Raw genomic sequence first — 17,296 nt, 5'->3', positions numbered from 1 at the left:
TGGTGTTATCCTGGAGGGACTCCAACCACATGTGTGTCTAATAATACAACACACAATCTTATCAGAAGTCAGGAGAGCCGCCGCTCGCCGGCACACAAACCCAGCAGCTTACTCACAGCGGAGGCTTTTATTCGTCTTTAGCCAATAATACTAATTTCCCACCTTTTCTATTAAAAAAAAAAAGTCATCACAAGGGTTTTTCTATTTTTTGTATCTGTTCCAAATTAATCTTGCTCCATTTACGCGATGGCAAAGTGCCTCGAAGTTGCGTGATGGCTGAGGAAAGTCAACCTACATTACGATTGCAATTATCTTTATAGACCCAGGGGACAAGGAGCCTCAGACGGAAGGAATTAGTGAAGAAGTGAAACGATTAAAGCGCTTCACCCCCCACCCCCAGTCTCCAGACAGGTTCTCTCATTACCGTGGTAGAGGACACGAAGACCGGAGGAGACTTCCTGAGGAGAGAAATGCGGATAACGACTGGGGAAATTACGACAGTTTTCCGTTGCTTCAGTGGTAAGAATAGACTGCCTCACTTTAAGTTTCCCATAACTCGCATATTTGTTTAGTTTTGGTCATCTGAATGTTTGGAACAGCATCCTTCCTGTTGTATGTTATGAATAATGTGCAAAGTTTCCATGTGTGTATCGAGGATCGCATTGCTTCTCTTTTGTCTACCTGTTATGAGTACACCCTCGTGGTTTGCTAGCAACGTTGTTTTTATCCGAGCTGTCACTGTTTGAGAGAAGCCTGCTTTAATACAATTTTAGTGAACATCATGGCACTTATTGGGTACCATAGTGATGACCACAATTTTAACTAATATGATACATTTATACATAATAACAGACAGTAACTTATTGTTGTATCTGTATTATTAAGACTTTTAACTTGCATGTTCTACATGCTATGAGTACAATAGCATTTTATGTCGCCTGTGTAACGTTAATTACATACAATGGTGTCTGTTGAAAGTCTTAATACTACATACAACAATAAGGTACTACTAAAATATCTAGTATGGTACAGACAAACCACATTAATACCATGGTACTTGCAAGAATACCATGATACTATATACCATCAATCAATCAATTAATTAACTTTATTGTCATTGTCATAAATAACAGAGTATAAATAACAATGAGATATCATTAGGGCATCATCTTTCCCAGCTTGTCATCCACATTGCATATTAACATCGGGATCCCCCAGGTATGTGTACTTAGCCCATTTCATGGTACAGGTTTCATCGGATTAACCTGCTTTTTATGCCATAAAAAAACTTTTTCATGGGTTTATTCATTATTTCCCATTTTTTGATGAAGGAGATATCAAGAACAATTGGAATAATAATGACTAAACTTCAGTAACCTGGACTATCTTCAAGATTAAACCATGCATTTTGAAGAGCTGTAACCCATTTTAAAATGTATATTTACCTTTTCAGCATAAATTTACCACACACTCTTATCCAGATCAATATGCTGTGCAATACAGCTTTGAAATCCTCATTAAATTATACCCTTAAGTATAAATAGGTCAGGGTCTAAAAATACCCTTAAGTTAAAACCATATTTAAAATTAGTATGACATAAAAAACCCACAACATAGATGATGCTCATTTAAGTATTAAGTAATAACTAAATATTAACATATTTGATAATTATTCGAAGAGTCAACTGTTCACACAGACAGGAAAAACCACCACTGTCATGCTACAGGTTTAAATACAATATTTCACAAGATTTTGTCCCTATTACTATTGTCAATTTTCTGCAATAGGCAGTCTACCCTAATAATTAGAAGGAGACAAAATGCAGTTCCAATTTAGACAAAAGAGCCTTTGACAGTCTCATTCAACCTCATTTCCAACCACGTTACTTGTGCGGTGAATTATATCTGAGTCCTTTAATATGCTTCCCACATTCTGATGAGCGCAGGTTTCTTGATTCAGTATGTCAAATAGATATTAATCCACAGGCTTGCCAAATTGGAATATATCTCAGCTCTTAACACAGACACACATACAGTAACAGACCAACTGACTTTACCCTGTTGTTATTGATGATGTTTAAGTGTGTTTAGCAATTACCCTTGCTTTACAGTCCAGGCCTGTGGATTGATCCAAACTGTCTATAAATATTTGGTTGTGTTTTGTAGGCACTACCATTGTGGGGCATATCATACCAGCCAATCAGCAAATTATGATATCAAAATATATGCATTATGTAATGCATGGTCCAGCTACACCTGGAATATGCAGGTGTAAAGCCCCAGGGCAATCACTTGACAAAATCAGGGCATGAGGGTGGTAGTAGACATGGCTGAAGCACTGGATTATTATAACAATATGTGTGTGTTATGTGTGATCATGTTTTTCACCTCATATGTCTTGGTTGAGGAGCTGCTTAATAGAAAGGTTACCCTCTTGGGTAACCAATAAAACAAACCAGATCCTCCCTCTGAGCTTCTTGTCATGAAGAACAGGAAGGTCATATCAATGTTTCACTGTTACCCCAAGAAAATGATGAATGTCCCGCTTATGATCACCATCATGAAAGATTATGTATAAAGGAAAGAAAACCACAAACCGTCTTTGACTTACTTTCCAAATGTTTGAAATTGTGTTTGTTTTTCCTGAGGTCAGAATGACCCTGCACATAATGCAGGTTACTCTCCTTGGTACAGTATATCTACATTCCAAACTTTATAAAAAAAAAACAACAACAAAATGCACTTAGAAATAATATGAAATCATTAAAACACAAAAAGATTCCTCATTCCAACTTTCAGTCGGTGATCTGTGTATTTTTTCCATAGTCACATAATAGGTGGATGGCACTGTGGCGTGTCTAATTACGTAAATAGCACTTTGGCCTTACACCTCAATGGTTGAGGGTAAACTTAGGTCTCCCGCAACCTTAATAAGAATAAATAAATTTTTGAATATACATTTTAATATAGTTGATTCTAATCATTTTCTGCAGGTTTAATTTGCTGGGTTAAAAATTACCCCAAAAATTATTTATAATTTGTGGTATGATCACAAATCATAATTATTATGATGATATGTAAATATAAGAATACCATGAGGATTAAAGCAGTCTCATAGCATTATTACTAAATACAAATATCCAAATATCTTTAATGATTTTCACATCAAGAAATCATGCTAATGGGCAGAGAAATTGTATATACTGTATACTGTCTGAGATTCATGTGCAAAGATTAAATTGACCTTTTTAAGTCAATACAAACCTTTATAAAAATCCTATACTTGTTTGCGATTGTGTTTATGCACATGCCATTGTGTGTGTTTGTGTGTGTGTGTGTGTGTGTGTGTGTGTTTGTGTGTGTGAGTGTAAAAGAATTTGGAAAACTTGCAGAGAGAATCCAAATGAGAATTTTAATCAGCTAACTTTGAACACATAACTGGTGTCACAGACCCCACCTGCTGCTTGATTTATTTCTGACTCCTGCTCCTGTAATTCCTGAAGTGGTTGCACAAATGGACTCCAGCAGTTACTTATCTGATCACAGGGCTTATTTTACTCAGCCACTCTGTCAGTATTGCCAACCAAGCTTCAAATAAATTAGTTTGTGATTTAAGAGCTTTAGTTATAGTTCAATGAGAATCTAACAAAAGGCTGCATTTTATAGGTGGTACAGTATTATACAACTTAATGTACACATCAGACATGAACAAGGCCTTTCTTTGTATATGAGCTAAATAATCAGTTAATATGAATATATCTGCTACAATCCAATCAACGTACAAACCTTATAGGATCAACATAACCACACATTCCAATTTGGCTTGAAAAGCTTTTGGTGTGTGAGTTTGTTGGCAGCAATCATTCTGATTTAGGTCAGCTGTCTTGTCCACATTTTTATCAGCCTAAGCTTTTTGTTTGTAATCTTGATGCTAATAAGCAGACAGACTTCCCAGAAACAAAACTATCAGCAAACAATTCCCTCATTATGTAGTTAGCCATTCTATAAAAGTTCCGTATAAAATTAAACTGCACAAAAAGCCCACTATCAAGATATACAATTCCATTTCAAGCTTACCAGGAATCTCAGACTAGTAAAACATGAAACAGACTTAAATCACACGCCCTAAAAAAAAAACTAAACAAAAAAAAAAAAACATCCAGTTCCTATGACTGGAATCTAGTCTGAAACCAGGATTTTGCGAATTATATCAGCTCTAACCAACAAGCATGTGTGTCAAACAGGAGCCAGCTGTCTGCTCTTTGTAAGGGATTATGCAAATATTTATTTGTGAACTGTTTATATGGTGTCTAATCTACTGCATTCAGTAGAGGTCCACATTGCTTTAATAAAATGCTCTAACTTTAAGTACAATGAACAAATGTTGTAATAGCCTCATTGCAGCAATTTAAACATATGTAGGTATATTGCATTCATTATTTTTACTCAAAATATGAGGAATTTGTTTACATGTCAGTTCTATGAATTAAACAATCAAATTAAAGTCTGGATTTTTTCATTAATCACCTGCATATATAAGTTAATATATATCAGTCTGTATATCATCAGTGCATGTTTTAAATTTTTATAAAATCTGTTTTTTGTCATTCATTAAGTGCAGTAGAAGATAGTAGATAATTAACCTAAATAATTTTCAGTGTTACGAATAAGCTTTCCTTTAAAAATTTTGCAGAAGAAAAGTGATCACAGTGACTCATCATCCATACCGCTTTATCCTGTATTCAGGGTAGCGGTGGCTTGGAGCCTATCCCAGGAGACTTAGGGCATAAGGCAGGATATACCATCAAAGGGCACAAACACACACTACGGGCAACCCTGTTTAGTGTGGGAGGAAACCCACCAAACATGGGAGGACATGAAAAATCCATGCACACAGAGACAGGAATCAAACCCAGACACCACTATGCTGCCCTTGACTCATGTTTGTTTAAACAAAATGAAACAAACAAGGTTGAAACAAGGTTTCCTGTTTACAACTAATAGGACTTTTCAACCAGAGTCTCACTAACAAGGCAATACTGACAACAATGTGCATTCATAGTCCACCTCTGCATGTGTAACAGCTGATACTGATAGTGATGTATTGGTAAACAATGACTAATATAATCATTCTTGTTATGGGCCTAAAGGCTATGTACACAAACCTCATTTGTCTTTATATCTCTTATATACTTGCTTAGTTGTAAGCATTGAAATCGATTTGTTCTGCAAATAATAAATATTAAAACTCATATTAAACACAGATTTGCAGTACAAACTGAAGAAATCCATAGTCTATTCCTATCTGTTTTGCAACTCATATTTGTTTTGTTTTGTTTTGTTTATTTATTTATTTATTTATTTATTTTTTGGTGAGAATGGTGGTGAGATTAGGTGATTGAGTGCAGTCAGACATAAAATATTCTTTGTAAGTGTTTATTTGTGTACAAGAATTTTTTTTATATAATGCATAGAGTAAATGCAGATTGTAGTAATAAAATACTGCAAGATAAAACCAAAATAAAAAAATAAATATATATATTTTTTTTTCTTTAACTTTCAACTATTACTTCCCATCTTAATTACTATTTTATCTGTTTTATATGCTTGTTTTTCTTTTTGTACTAACAGGTTAGGTTTTTGGCTTGCTTCTGTAGCCCCCATAAAAAAATAATGTAATATCACAATGTAAGGCACAATACAGATCAGGCCGAAGATATGCAAGAAGGCATATATTTATTTTAGGCGTGTTGATAAAACAAAGAAGAATCAAATATTTAATTAAGTATAGGAATAAAACAAAAGAATTTGGCACCAAATATCATTCTGTCCTCTTCTATCACTTGGTCCGGCACCTGTTCTTAGAGGATCTTTTAATCCTCACAAGTGCAGTCCTGCTGATTTCTGCAGAATGTGGAAATGGCACCAGTTGCCAGAGTAATAAAGAGGTCTCTTTCATGTGCACAAACTATTGTTATTTTATCTGAAGTATTCTAATAGGGGATTATTGGGCAGCTGGGCTTAATTCTCACACAGGCAAGGTAGGAATAGCACCACGGTGCATAAAAGGAGGCAAGTGAGTCAGCATTACCCATTCCTAGTCTGCATATTGTGGTCAAATGTCAGGCTAGATACACAGGCCAGTGCCATTTCATATACTTTCCATCTGCTGCTTCACTGGCTCAGATGGAATGTAAAATAAAGTCAAAAAGTTCATAAATTCTTGAAGGTTATTGTATATTTTGTTCAAGCCAGACTGCTTGAAACAGTGCTTTTGACCTTTTTTAGACAAAGGTGCATGTTTAATGATTACTATTCACCCTGTCTTACTGTTTCTGTAATTTCTCTGCTGAGTGTATTGAGAACGTTGTATGTGATCTGATCTTGTCCTTTTACTTTAACTGAAACTTAATGAAGCTGTCCAGTCTTAATATATTTTATATGATGATTCAATTGAACTATGCTGAGTGCACATGTACTAAGGGGTAGTGGAATCAGTTTGGAATCAGAAGTCAATACCATGACATTATGTTTAAAGGCATGTGTACAATTTACTATGAAACAAAGAGATTCCAAATGTCTGATGTGCTGTAAATTTCTTAAACCATAAGGCACATACAGTACATGAGGCACATAGAAACCACAAAATTTAAATAAATATTGAGGATGTTAAAAATGTTGTACATTTTAGGTGTTTTTAAAAAGAAATAGAGAAAGCAAGGAAGTCTTTCCTTAAACACTTCCCAAGTTTGTGCATCTGTTTAAATCTAACAGAGGGGATCGGCAATTTCATTTTTGTAAGCTGCGGTCACCATTTAGAAGACAGGCTGCATGTTATAAGAATAGGACAGCCCATTCCAGCATTCTTGCTGCCAGACCAGCATTGCAAGTAGAAGACCTTTTCTGGGAATACTAAGTTTAAAAACAGATTGAACTAATGTCATTGAAGTCATGTTCCTGCTGCCTAGTGATATTAAAAAGAAAAATTGTCTGTCCTGGAGCACAGCAAGTGACTTTAAGCTGCACAGGTTTGAAATGGTTCCTATGTTGGATTTATATGGTATTTATACGGTTTTTATATAGCTTTTTGGCATGCACCAAATTAAATTTTGCTAAAAATCTTCATGTTATTCCAATGTTTTTAAATACTAATTATGTTAATGAAATAAAGTTTTATTATATGTAATATAATATATAATGTTATTTTGTTTGTTTTGTGGACATTCTTAAATACAGTGCAAACTAAGGCAAATTATTTTCATTTTTAACTTTATTAGACAGCATGTGATCTCTCAGATGTGAGGCTATCAGGCATATTTTCTAGATAAAAAAAAAGAAATGACCTATCAGATCATAAAGTGTCAATTTGGACTTTGTTTTCCAGAAAAATCTAGACCTGAAAATAGCTGTGAATAATATATGACACAGTCTGTGAAAACCCAACTAAAGTGATTTTTTGTGATTCACAGTTTGTTTGTTTTTTTAACATAAAATCAGATGTATGATTTTATGTAGAAAACAGCATATCGCGAAAAATACTTTACCAGGGGGTTTCTTTGCTGTTAGTCTATTACAGAAAATGTAAGGCACAAGGCAGGGTACACCCTGGATGGGTGCCAGCCTATTACAGGGTACAAGCACACACTCCTGCACCTAATCATACACTGTTGGAACCCCATCAATGTACACTCTATGCCTTTGGGCACTGTATGTCACTGTATGTCTTTGGGAAGAGCAGCAGCAGCCGTAATAAATAAATAAATATATATATAAATTAAACTCCCTCCAACAATTAGTTGGCATATGACATTTTAATAGGATGTTACACATTTTTCCATTGTTAAAAACCTAATAAATCAAACTGAGTAGGTAGCATATTTTTTTTTTTTTGCTAAAAAGGCAAATTGTTTGCATATATTTTATAAACTGATTGTACCTTCACAGTATATCACATTGCTTTCTTAATGATATTGAGCATTGATGTTATAATGTCATACATTTGATGAAGAATTGCTATAAAAATTACTCCTAACCGACAATGTTTTCATTCCAACAGGCAGGAGGTAAGATGTTTGGGGAGTTGTGTCATCCGAAGTGGGTCTTGGCACTCTTCTTACTCTGCTGTTTGCACGTATCAGAGTCTGATTTCCTGTGGCCATGTCCTCAAAAATGTATTTGCAGACAGGATACACTAGAAGTCAACTGCTCTTTAAAACACTTAACTGTTGTTCCAGAAGGATTGCACATCAGTGCCAGGCGATTGAACCTTTCTGGCAACCGCTTGAAGACATTGAGTCGACGACAGTTCTATGGATTAGCCCAACTAGAAGAGCTGGACCTTAGTGAAAACATTATATCTATGATTGAAGTGGAAGCATTTCAGGGTGTGAAAAATCTACGTATACTAAAAATAAAAAACAACAGACTTAAGATCATCCCTGTTGGGGTCTTCTCTGGTTTGCCAGGTCTTCTCAGCCTGGACATTAGCAAAAATGAGATACTTGTGTTTCTAGACAACACCTTTCAGGAGATGGTGAACCTGCGGGAAATGAATGTAGGGGAAAATGACTTGGTGTTTATTTCACAAAGGGCCTTTGTTGGTCTGCAGAGCTTACAAGAGCTGAATGTGGACCGCAGTAACCTAACCTCTATCCCTACTGATGCATTTTCACAGCTCCAAAGCCTAACCAAACTGCGCCTACGGAGACTCAATATTAATGTATTGCCCAACAATGCCTTTCGTCGACTACACCAACTGCGTACACTGCAGATAATTCAGTGGCCCTCTTTAGCGATATTAAACAGCAATAGCCTTATGAATCTAAACCTCACTACCTTGGTTATCAGTAACTGCAATCTGAGTGCCATACCATATGCCTCATTGCGCCATTTAACACACCTGATCTACTTAGATTTGTCTTACAACCCTATCACATCTATAGAGGGCAATATGCTAGGGGAATTGCTTAGACTTCAGGAATTCCACTTGGTAGGTGGAAAACTGCTCCGTATTGAGCCAGGTGCCTTTAGGTGCTTGGTTCACTTTCAGCTGCTAAACGTATCCTCAAACCGACTTACAACGCTAGAAGAAAGTGCCTTCCATGCAGTCGGGAACTTACAGACCTTGAGGCTAGACAGAAACCCACTAATTTGTGACTGTCGGTTACTATGGGTGGTGCGACGCCGTTTAAGGTTCAATTTTGATGGTCGCCAGCCTACATGTTCTGCATCTGAACGCAGTCGCAAACGGGAGTTACGTGACTTTTCAGAGGCAGAGCTCTCGAAGGTGTTCATCTGCAGACAAGCATGCATCCTGGAACGTAAGCAGCAAGAAGCAAAAGTGGAGGAAGGAACAAATGTGCAGTTTGAATGCAAAGCTGATGGGTATCCCCCACCTTTTATAACTTGGTTATCACCCCAGCAGACTCCATACAACTCTATGGGTAGAATACGAGTGCACGCCAATGGAACTCTGGAAGTGCGTTATGCCCAAGTCAAAGATACTGGAACTTACATATGTATTGCAGCTAATGCTGCAGGGAATGATACTATCTCAGCCAGTCTTTATGTAAGGAACTTCCCTCGAAACTATACAACTCCCAATTTTTTTGATGATAGTTGGGTTGAAACCTCATTGCCTCCTTCCACCAACTCATCAACACAAGTGTCAAGCTCCTACCCCTTTGATGCCAAGACCCTTGTCATTGCTACAACTATGGGGTTCCTTTCTTTTTTAAGCTCTGTGGTCATCTGTTTTGTGTTCATGTTCCTTTGGAGCCAAAGTAAGGGCCAGATAAAGCACACAGCAACCATTGACTTTGTGCCACGTACATCGATGGGAGGAGGTGGAGATGGTGCAGATACAGGAAGATTTACAATGAAGCTTATATGATAACTAGTAAGGGAAGAATTTAAGGGATGCTAATGTATGATACAACAACTAGAACTGTAGAATCTGTGAACTATACTGAAATAATGGGGGATAAATTGGTAGCATTGCATTAGCTCTTGCACAACTGCTTTCCATTCAGTATTACAATTAGCATTTTATAAGGTCGGTATAATTTGCAAAAGATTAACTGCTGAAACATTAAAGAGCTTATTTAATTTAAAAAATAATAATAAATTGTTGATTTGAGAAGTTTACTCCAAAATAAACACCACCACGGACAACATGGTTTTAATCAGGTAATGTGTAAAGTATTATGTTGTCATATATTTTAAATGATTTTAAATAATCTCATTAAAATAAGTGTTTCATTGATCCATATTTGCATTTATTGTTGGATTAAATACAAATACATCAAAATCTAATAAGATATCAGTTAATTGTCAGCTGTTGTATATTTTCCAGGGTTGAAAAGGTACAACCTGTTAAGAGTTCTGTAAAATTATCTATTTTTGACTTTGATAATTTTCTTTGAATTAAAAATATTTAGATGTGTCTCACCAATCTATAAATATCATAATAAAAAGAGTATGATGTGATCAGGTGTGCTTTGCAATAAAATGGATGTAATGTACATACTGTACTGCTTCAACCTTGCTACACATCAGTTGAGTTACATAATATTAGTAAAATAAATATGAATAAAACTATTTAAGGATGGTGCAGATTTGTCTGTTGGGCACTAGCCATTGTTTGGTATAAATGTTTTTGTTGACAACTTTAATACTATTTAATACAACTTTAATTTACAACGTTCATTATTAAATTCTGTTATTTGTTTGTTTGTCATGTAAAAAAAATCTTAAATGACATTATATAAAAACACTGTAATGCTTCTGTATGTGAATAACCCTCAACCAAGATACTTGTAGACATGGGTGGTAGATTTTTTCAACCTATCTGAACGCCTGTAGTCGACATAAAATGTCTTCACAACCCTGTTACATTGCAGGTTTTGGTGAAAACATGAAACCAAAATAGATTGTGTCTTTTTTTTTTTTTTACTTTTATTGTGATTTAGCAAACAACACATCACATTAACCTATAAACATAAGTGTGGGCAATCCACAACTTTAACTTAACCTAAACTTCTTTTTAGAATTAGAACCCACCTATTACTGTATTTCTAACACAACATTGCATTTTTGCTGTAAGAGTTTGTCAAATTAGCACATATCATATTGGCTATTAGATGCTAATAGTTGCAAAAATAGTTTTTCTCCAGATCTATCACTTTCATCAATTGACTGACTGGGCCATAACAAAACATTGGTCTTCCTCTGAACCTTTTGACCTGTATTTTTATTTGTATTATTTTCTGGAAGGAGAAACCTTTCTAAGGCCTTGTGGTTGGTGGCAAAGTAGATTTAGAACAATAGGTAATTGTAGCTAACAGATAATTACCACAGGTTTTTTGGGGGGCAATTATGCCCACAAGTTTTCCTTTTGTCTATATTTTAGATAGAGGGACATCCTTATCTTGGGAATGTTGAAGGGGTGTCCCATTTTCTCCACTTGTTGATGAAGGCCTTCACTGAGTTTCATGGTCCAAGTAATGATTTGAATTATTTGGTTTCCCATTTCTGATTCTTACCCTTCAGCAGACCATGTACATGCCTAGTAAGCTCTCCGTAGACCACGGCTGTTGGGTTTAAACATAATCTGTAAATTTGTAGAAGGTGTTTGATAGTTACTATTGAACAAGAGCTTGTGCTCAGTTTATTCAGTCACTGTAAAAAGGGGTACACATTAATGTAACCAGGTCAGTGTAGATTGTTTTTTAACCCCTTAAAATGTTTAGATTTGTTTGTTTGCTAAGTCACATTAAGGGTGGAAAAAGATGTGTATCATGATTTATCCTGGATAAAATTTTTACATCACAAAAACCTGCAGGCTTTTGCAGACTTTATGCATTACTTATAAGCTAATATGGTCACACTCTCCATCATCATTATCAAACCAGTAAGTAAGGAATATCTTTTAAAAGAGTTGTGTTCATCCCTCTGCTACACTTTCAGAGGTGTGTAGAATCTAGTGCATTGATGCTGGTCTGCTGGCTAATTTGTATTTAACTCAATAAATAAATGAATAAAAAACTATTTTTTAAAATGTCATATATGTGCTTATTTTTTCTCTTTGTTTTCAGTTTTTCTCTGTAGTATGTATTTCGTCTTCTATAAAAAGCGTAATTGTGAATGAATTAAATGAAAAATTTCATTTTAAATCAAGTTTTAATAAATTCACTGATTGATAATAATATAGTTATTAAATACAATTAAATAAAGAAAAAAATCAGTGCTTACTAACTAAATATGTGTATCTGATTATTATATTTTATATGATTGTATTAGTTAAAATTATTTTATTTAATGCAACCACGGGGGGGCGCAATGCAGTGTCTTCTTGTGCCAGACCTAAGTCTGGATAAATGCAGAGGGTTGTGTCAGGAAGGGCATCCGACGTAAAAACATTTGCCAAATCAATGATGCGAATCACAAATATAATTTCCAAACCGGATTGGTCGCGGCCCGGGTTAACAACGACTGCCACCGGTGCTGTTGACCTACAGGGTGCCGGTGGAAATTGGGCTACTGTTGGTCGAAAAAGGAGAGGAGGAAGGCGTATTCGAAAGAAGAGAGAGAAAAGGAAAGGCAAGAGGATAGGAGTGATAGTAGGGACTTTGAATGTTGGGACTATGACAGCAAAGGCAAAAGAGTTGGTTGATATGATGCAGAGAAGGAAGGTGGATATACTGTGTGTCCAGGAGACCAGGTGGAAAGGTAGCAAGGCTAGAAGCTTAGGATCAGGGTTCAAATTGTTTTACCATGGTGTGGATAGGAAAGGAAATAGAGTAGGAGTTATCCTGAAAGAGGAGTTTGTAAGGAATGTTCTAGAGGTGAATAGAGTATCAGACAGGTTGATGAGTATGAAGATGGATATTAAAGGGGTGATGTTAAATGTTGTTAGTGGCTATGCCCCACAGGTAGGATGTGAGTTAGAAGTGATGGAGAAATTCCGGAGTGAGTTAGATGAAGTAATGCAGAGCATCCCCAGAGGTAAGAGAGTGGTGATTGGTGCAGACTTCAATGGACATGTTGGGGAAGGGAACAGAGGTGATAAAAATGTGATGGGCAGGTTTGGTCTTCAGGACAGGAATGTAGAAGGACAGATGAAAATGGCAATAGTAAATACTTTCTTCTTTGGAACATAGGGTGACATATAAGAGTGGAGGCAGAAGCACTCAGGTAGACTACATCTTGTGTCGACATTGTAATCTGAAAAAGATTAGTGACTACAAAGTGTTGGTAGGGGAGAGTGTAGCCAGACAACACAGAATTGTGGTGTGTAAAATAACCCTGGTGGTGAGAAAGCTGAAGAGGACAAAGGCAGAGCAGAGGACAAAGTGGTGGAAGCTGAGAAAAAAAGAATGTTGTGTAGTTTTCAGGGAGGAGACAGGCTATGGGTGGTCAGGAGGTGCTTTCAGTTGACTGGACAACTACAGCCAATGTGATCAGGGAGACAGGTAGGAGGGTAATTGGTGTATCATCAGGTAAGGCAAAAGTGGACAAGGAGACTTGGTGGTGGAACGAGGAAGTCCAGGAGTGTATACAGGGAAAGAGGCTAGCTAGGAAGAAGTGGGACATTGATAGGACTAAAGAGAGTAGACAGGAGTACAGGAGACGCAGCGTAAGGTGAAGGTAGAGGTGGCAAAGGCCAAACGAAGAGCATATGAGGACTTGTATGCTAGATTGGATAGTAAGGATGGAGAGGTGGATCTGTACAGGTTGGCAAGGCAGAAAGATAGAGATGGGAAGGATGTGCATCAGGGTAAGAGCGATTAAAGATATAAATGGAAATGTACTGACAGATGCCAGGAGGATAATGGGAAGATGGAAGGAGTACTTTAAGGAGTTGATGAATGAGGAAAACGAAAAAGAACAAAGAGTAGAAGAGGGGACTGTTGTGGAGCAGGAAGTAGCAAATATTAGTTAAAATGAGGTAAGAAGGGCGTTGAAGAGGATGAAAAGTGGAAAGGCTGTTGGACCAGATGATATACCTCTGGAGGTATGGAAGTGCTTAGGAGAAGTGGCAGTAGAGTTTCTAACTAGTTTGTTTAACAAGATTTTGGAGAGTGAGAGTATTCCAGAGGAATGGAGGAGAAGTTTATTGGTGCCGATCTTTAAGAACAAGGGAGATGTGCAGAGCTGTGGCAATTACAGAGGCATAAAGCTAATGAGCCATACAATAAAGCTGTGAGAAAGAGCAGTGAAAGCTAGGTTAAGGGCAGAGGTGAGCATTTGTGAGCAGCAATATGGTTGCCTGCCTAGAAAGAGTACATCAGATGCAGTATTTGCGTTGAGGATGCTGGCAGAGAAGTACAGAGACGGTAATAAAGAGTTGAATTGTGTCTTTGTAGATTTAGAGAGGGCGTACGACAGGGTGCCGAGAGAGGAGCTGTGGTGTTGTATGAGGAAGTCTGGAGTGGTAGAGAAGTATGTTAGAGTGGTGCAGGACATGTACTGTATGAGAGCTGTAAGACAGTGGTGAGATGTGCTGTAGGTGTGACAGAAGAGTTCAAGGTGGAGGTGGGTCTGCCTCAAGGATCGTCTCTAAGCCCCTTTTTGTTTGCTCTGGTGATGGACAGGATGACAGATGAGGTTAGACAGTAGTCTCCATGGACTATGATGTTTGCAGATGACATTGTGCTTTGTATCGAGAGCAGGGAACAGGTGGAAGAAAATTTGGAGAGGTGGAGTTATGCTCTGGAAAGCAGAGGAATGAAGGTTAGCTGCAGTAAGACGGAATACATGTGTTTGAATGAGAGAAACCCAAGAGGAACGGTAAGGATACAGGGAGCAGAGGTAAAGAAAGTGCAGAACTTTAAGTACTTACTGTAGGTTCAACGGGCCAGAGCAACGAAGAGGGTGGAAAGGAGGTGATAAGGCGGGTACAGGCAGGTTGGAATAGATGGAGAAAAGTTTCAGGTGTGTTGTGCTATGAAAGAGTATCAGCAAGAATGAAAGGAAAGGTGTACAGGACAGTGGTGAGACCAGCGATGCTCTACGGCTTAGAGACAGTGGCACTGAAGAAAAGACAAGAGGCAGAGTTGGAGGTAGCAGAGCTGAAGATGTTGAGGTTCTCCTTGGAAGTGACAAGGATGGATAGGATCAAGAATGAGTTCATCAGAGGGACAACACATGTTAGATGTTTTGGAGATAAAGTCAGGGAGGCCAGATTGAGGTGGTTTGAACATGTTCAGAGGAGAGATGGTGAATATATCGGTAGAAGGATGCTGAGGTTTGATCTGCCAGGCAGGAGGTCTATAGGAAGACCAAAGAGGAGATTTATAAATGCAGTGAGAGAGGAGACATGAAGTTAGCTGGTGTGAGAGAAAAGAATGCAGAGGATAGGGTTAGATGGAGGCAGATGATTCGCTGTGGCGACCCCTGAAAGGGAACAACCGAAAGACAAAGAAGAAGTTAAAATTATTTTATTTATTAACATTTTTGCATTCTCTTAAATTAATTTACTTAATTACAGTGGTGTGAAAAACTATTTGCCCCCTTCCTGATTTCTTATTCTTTTGCATGTTTGTCACACAAAATGTTTCTGATCATCAAACACATTTAACTATTAGTCAAAGATAACACAAGTAAACACAAAATGCAGTTTTTAAATGATGGTTTTTATTATTTAGGGAGAAAAAAAATCCAAACCTACATGACCCTGTGTGAAAAAGTAATTGCACCCTGAACCTAATAACTGGTTGGGCCACCCTTAGCAGCAATAACTGCAATCAAGCGTTTGCGATAACTTGCAACGAGTCTTTTACAGCGCTCTGGAGGAATTTTGGCCCACTCATCTTTGCAGAATTGTTGTAATTCAGCTTTATTTGAGGGTTTTCTAGCATGAACCGCATTTTTAAGGTCATGCCACAACATCTCAAAAGGATTCAGGTCAGGACTTTGACTAGGCCACTCCAAAGTCTTCATTTTGTTTTTCTTCAGCCATTCAGAGGTGGATTTGCTGGTGTTTTTTGGGTCATTGTCCTGCTGCAGCACCCAAGATCGCTTCAGCTTCAGTTGACGAACAGATGGCCGGACATTCTCCTTCAGGATTTTTTGGTAGACAGTAGAATTCATGGTTCCATCTATCACAGCAAGCAGCAGAAGCAGCAAAACAACCCCAGACCATCACACTACCACCACCATATTTTACTGTTGGTATGGTGTTCTTTTTCTGAAATGCTGTGTTACTTTTACGCCAGATGTAACGGGACACGCACCTTCCAAAAAGTTCAACTTTTGTCTCATTGGTCCACAAGGTATTTTCCTAAAAGTCTTGGCAATCATTGAGATGTTATTTTAGCAAAATTGAGACGAGCCTTAATGTTCTTTTTGCTTAAAAGTGGTTTGCGCCTTGGAAATCTGCCATGCAGCCCGTTTTTGCCCAGTCTCTTTCTTATGGTGGAGTCGTAAACACTGACCTTAATTGAGGCAAGTGAGGCCTACAGTTCTTTAGATGTTGTCCTGGGGTCTTTTGTGGCCTCTTGGATGAGTTGTTTCTGCACTCTTGGGGTAATTTTGGTCGGCCGGCCACTCCTGGGAAGGTTCACCACTGTTCCATGTTTTTGCCATTTGTGGATAATGGCTCTCACTGTGGTTCGCTGGAGTCTCAAAGCTTTAGAAATGGCTTTATAACCTTTACCAGACTGATAGATCTCAATTACTTTTGTTCTCATTTGTTCCTAAATTTCTTTGGATCTTGGCATGATGTCTAGCTTTTGAGGTGCTTTTGGTCTACTTCTCTGTGATAGGTAGCTCCTGTTTAAGTGATTTCTTGATTAAAACAGGTGTGGCAGTAATCAGGCCTGGGGGTGACTACAGAAATTGAACTCAGGTGTGATAAACCACAGTTAAGTTATTTTTTAACAAGGGGGGCAATCACTTTTTCACACAGGGCCATGTACTGTAGGTTTGGATTTTTTTTTCTCCCTAAATAATAAAAACCATCATTTAAAAACTGCATTTGTGTTTAATTATGTTATCTTTGACTAATAGTTAACGGTTTTTGATGAGCAGAAACATTTAAGTGTGACAAACATGCAAAAGAATAAGAAATCAGGATTGTTTTTCACACCACTGTATATATTTTGACACTTTTTTTCTCCAGAGAATAAAGGCACAATGTTAGTGTTATGTATTTTTGTAGTGATGGCTATATTTCTTGCAAATGAAAGAATTTGCTCATGCAGTTGCCACAAATAGACCAGAACAACACTGTGTGAATGACCAACTGTTTTAATCTGTCAGGATTATCTCTGGAAGACTTAATCTCCTACGTGGG

The 17,296-nt window shown here is 37.4% G+C and overlaps 2 protein-coding genes across 2 annotated transcripts in view; one reads left to right on the top strand and one right to left on the bottom strand.

The window, feature by feature from the left end:
- Window positions 1–17,296, bottom strand: part of LOC128520658 (cathepsin K-like) — a 287,992-nt gene that overhangs the window by 73,314 nt on the left and 197,382 nt on the right. The gene's annotated exons all lie outside the window — the stretch shown is intronic.
- lingo4b (leucine rich repeat and Ig domain containing 4b) lies at window positions 226–10,205 on the top strand. Its single transcript, XM_053494976.1, has 2 exons — window positions 226–519; window positions 8,057–10,205. The coding sequence occupies exon 2, from the start codon at window positions 8,069–8,071 to the stop codon at window positions 9,890–9,892; it is 1,824 nt and encodes a 607-aa protein (XP_053350951.1). The 5' UTR covers window positions 226–519; window positions 8,057–8,068; the 3' UTR covers window positions 9,893–10,205.

Source organism: Clarias gariepinus, chromosome 4, assembly GCF_024256425.1.
Source record: "Clarias gariepinus isolate MV-2021 ecotype Netherlands chromosome 4, CGAR_prim_01v2, whole genome shotgun sequence".
In the NCBI taxonomy this organism is placed as follows: domain Eukaryota; kingdom Metazoa; phylum Chordata; class Actinopteri; order Siluriformes; family Clariidae; genus Clarias; species Clarias gariepinus.
This window is presented reverse-complemented; position numbering and strand designations above follow the sequence as displayed.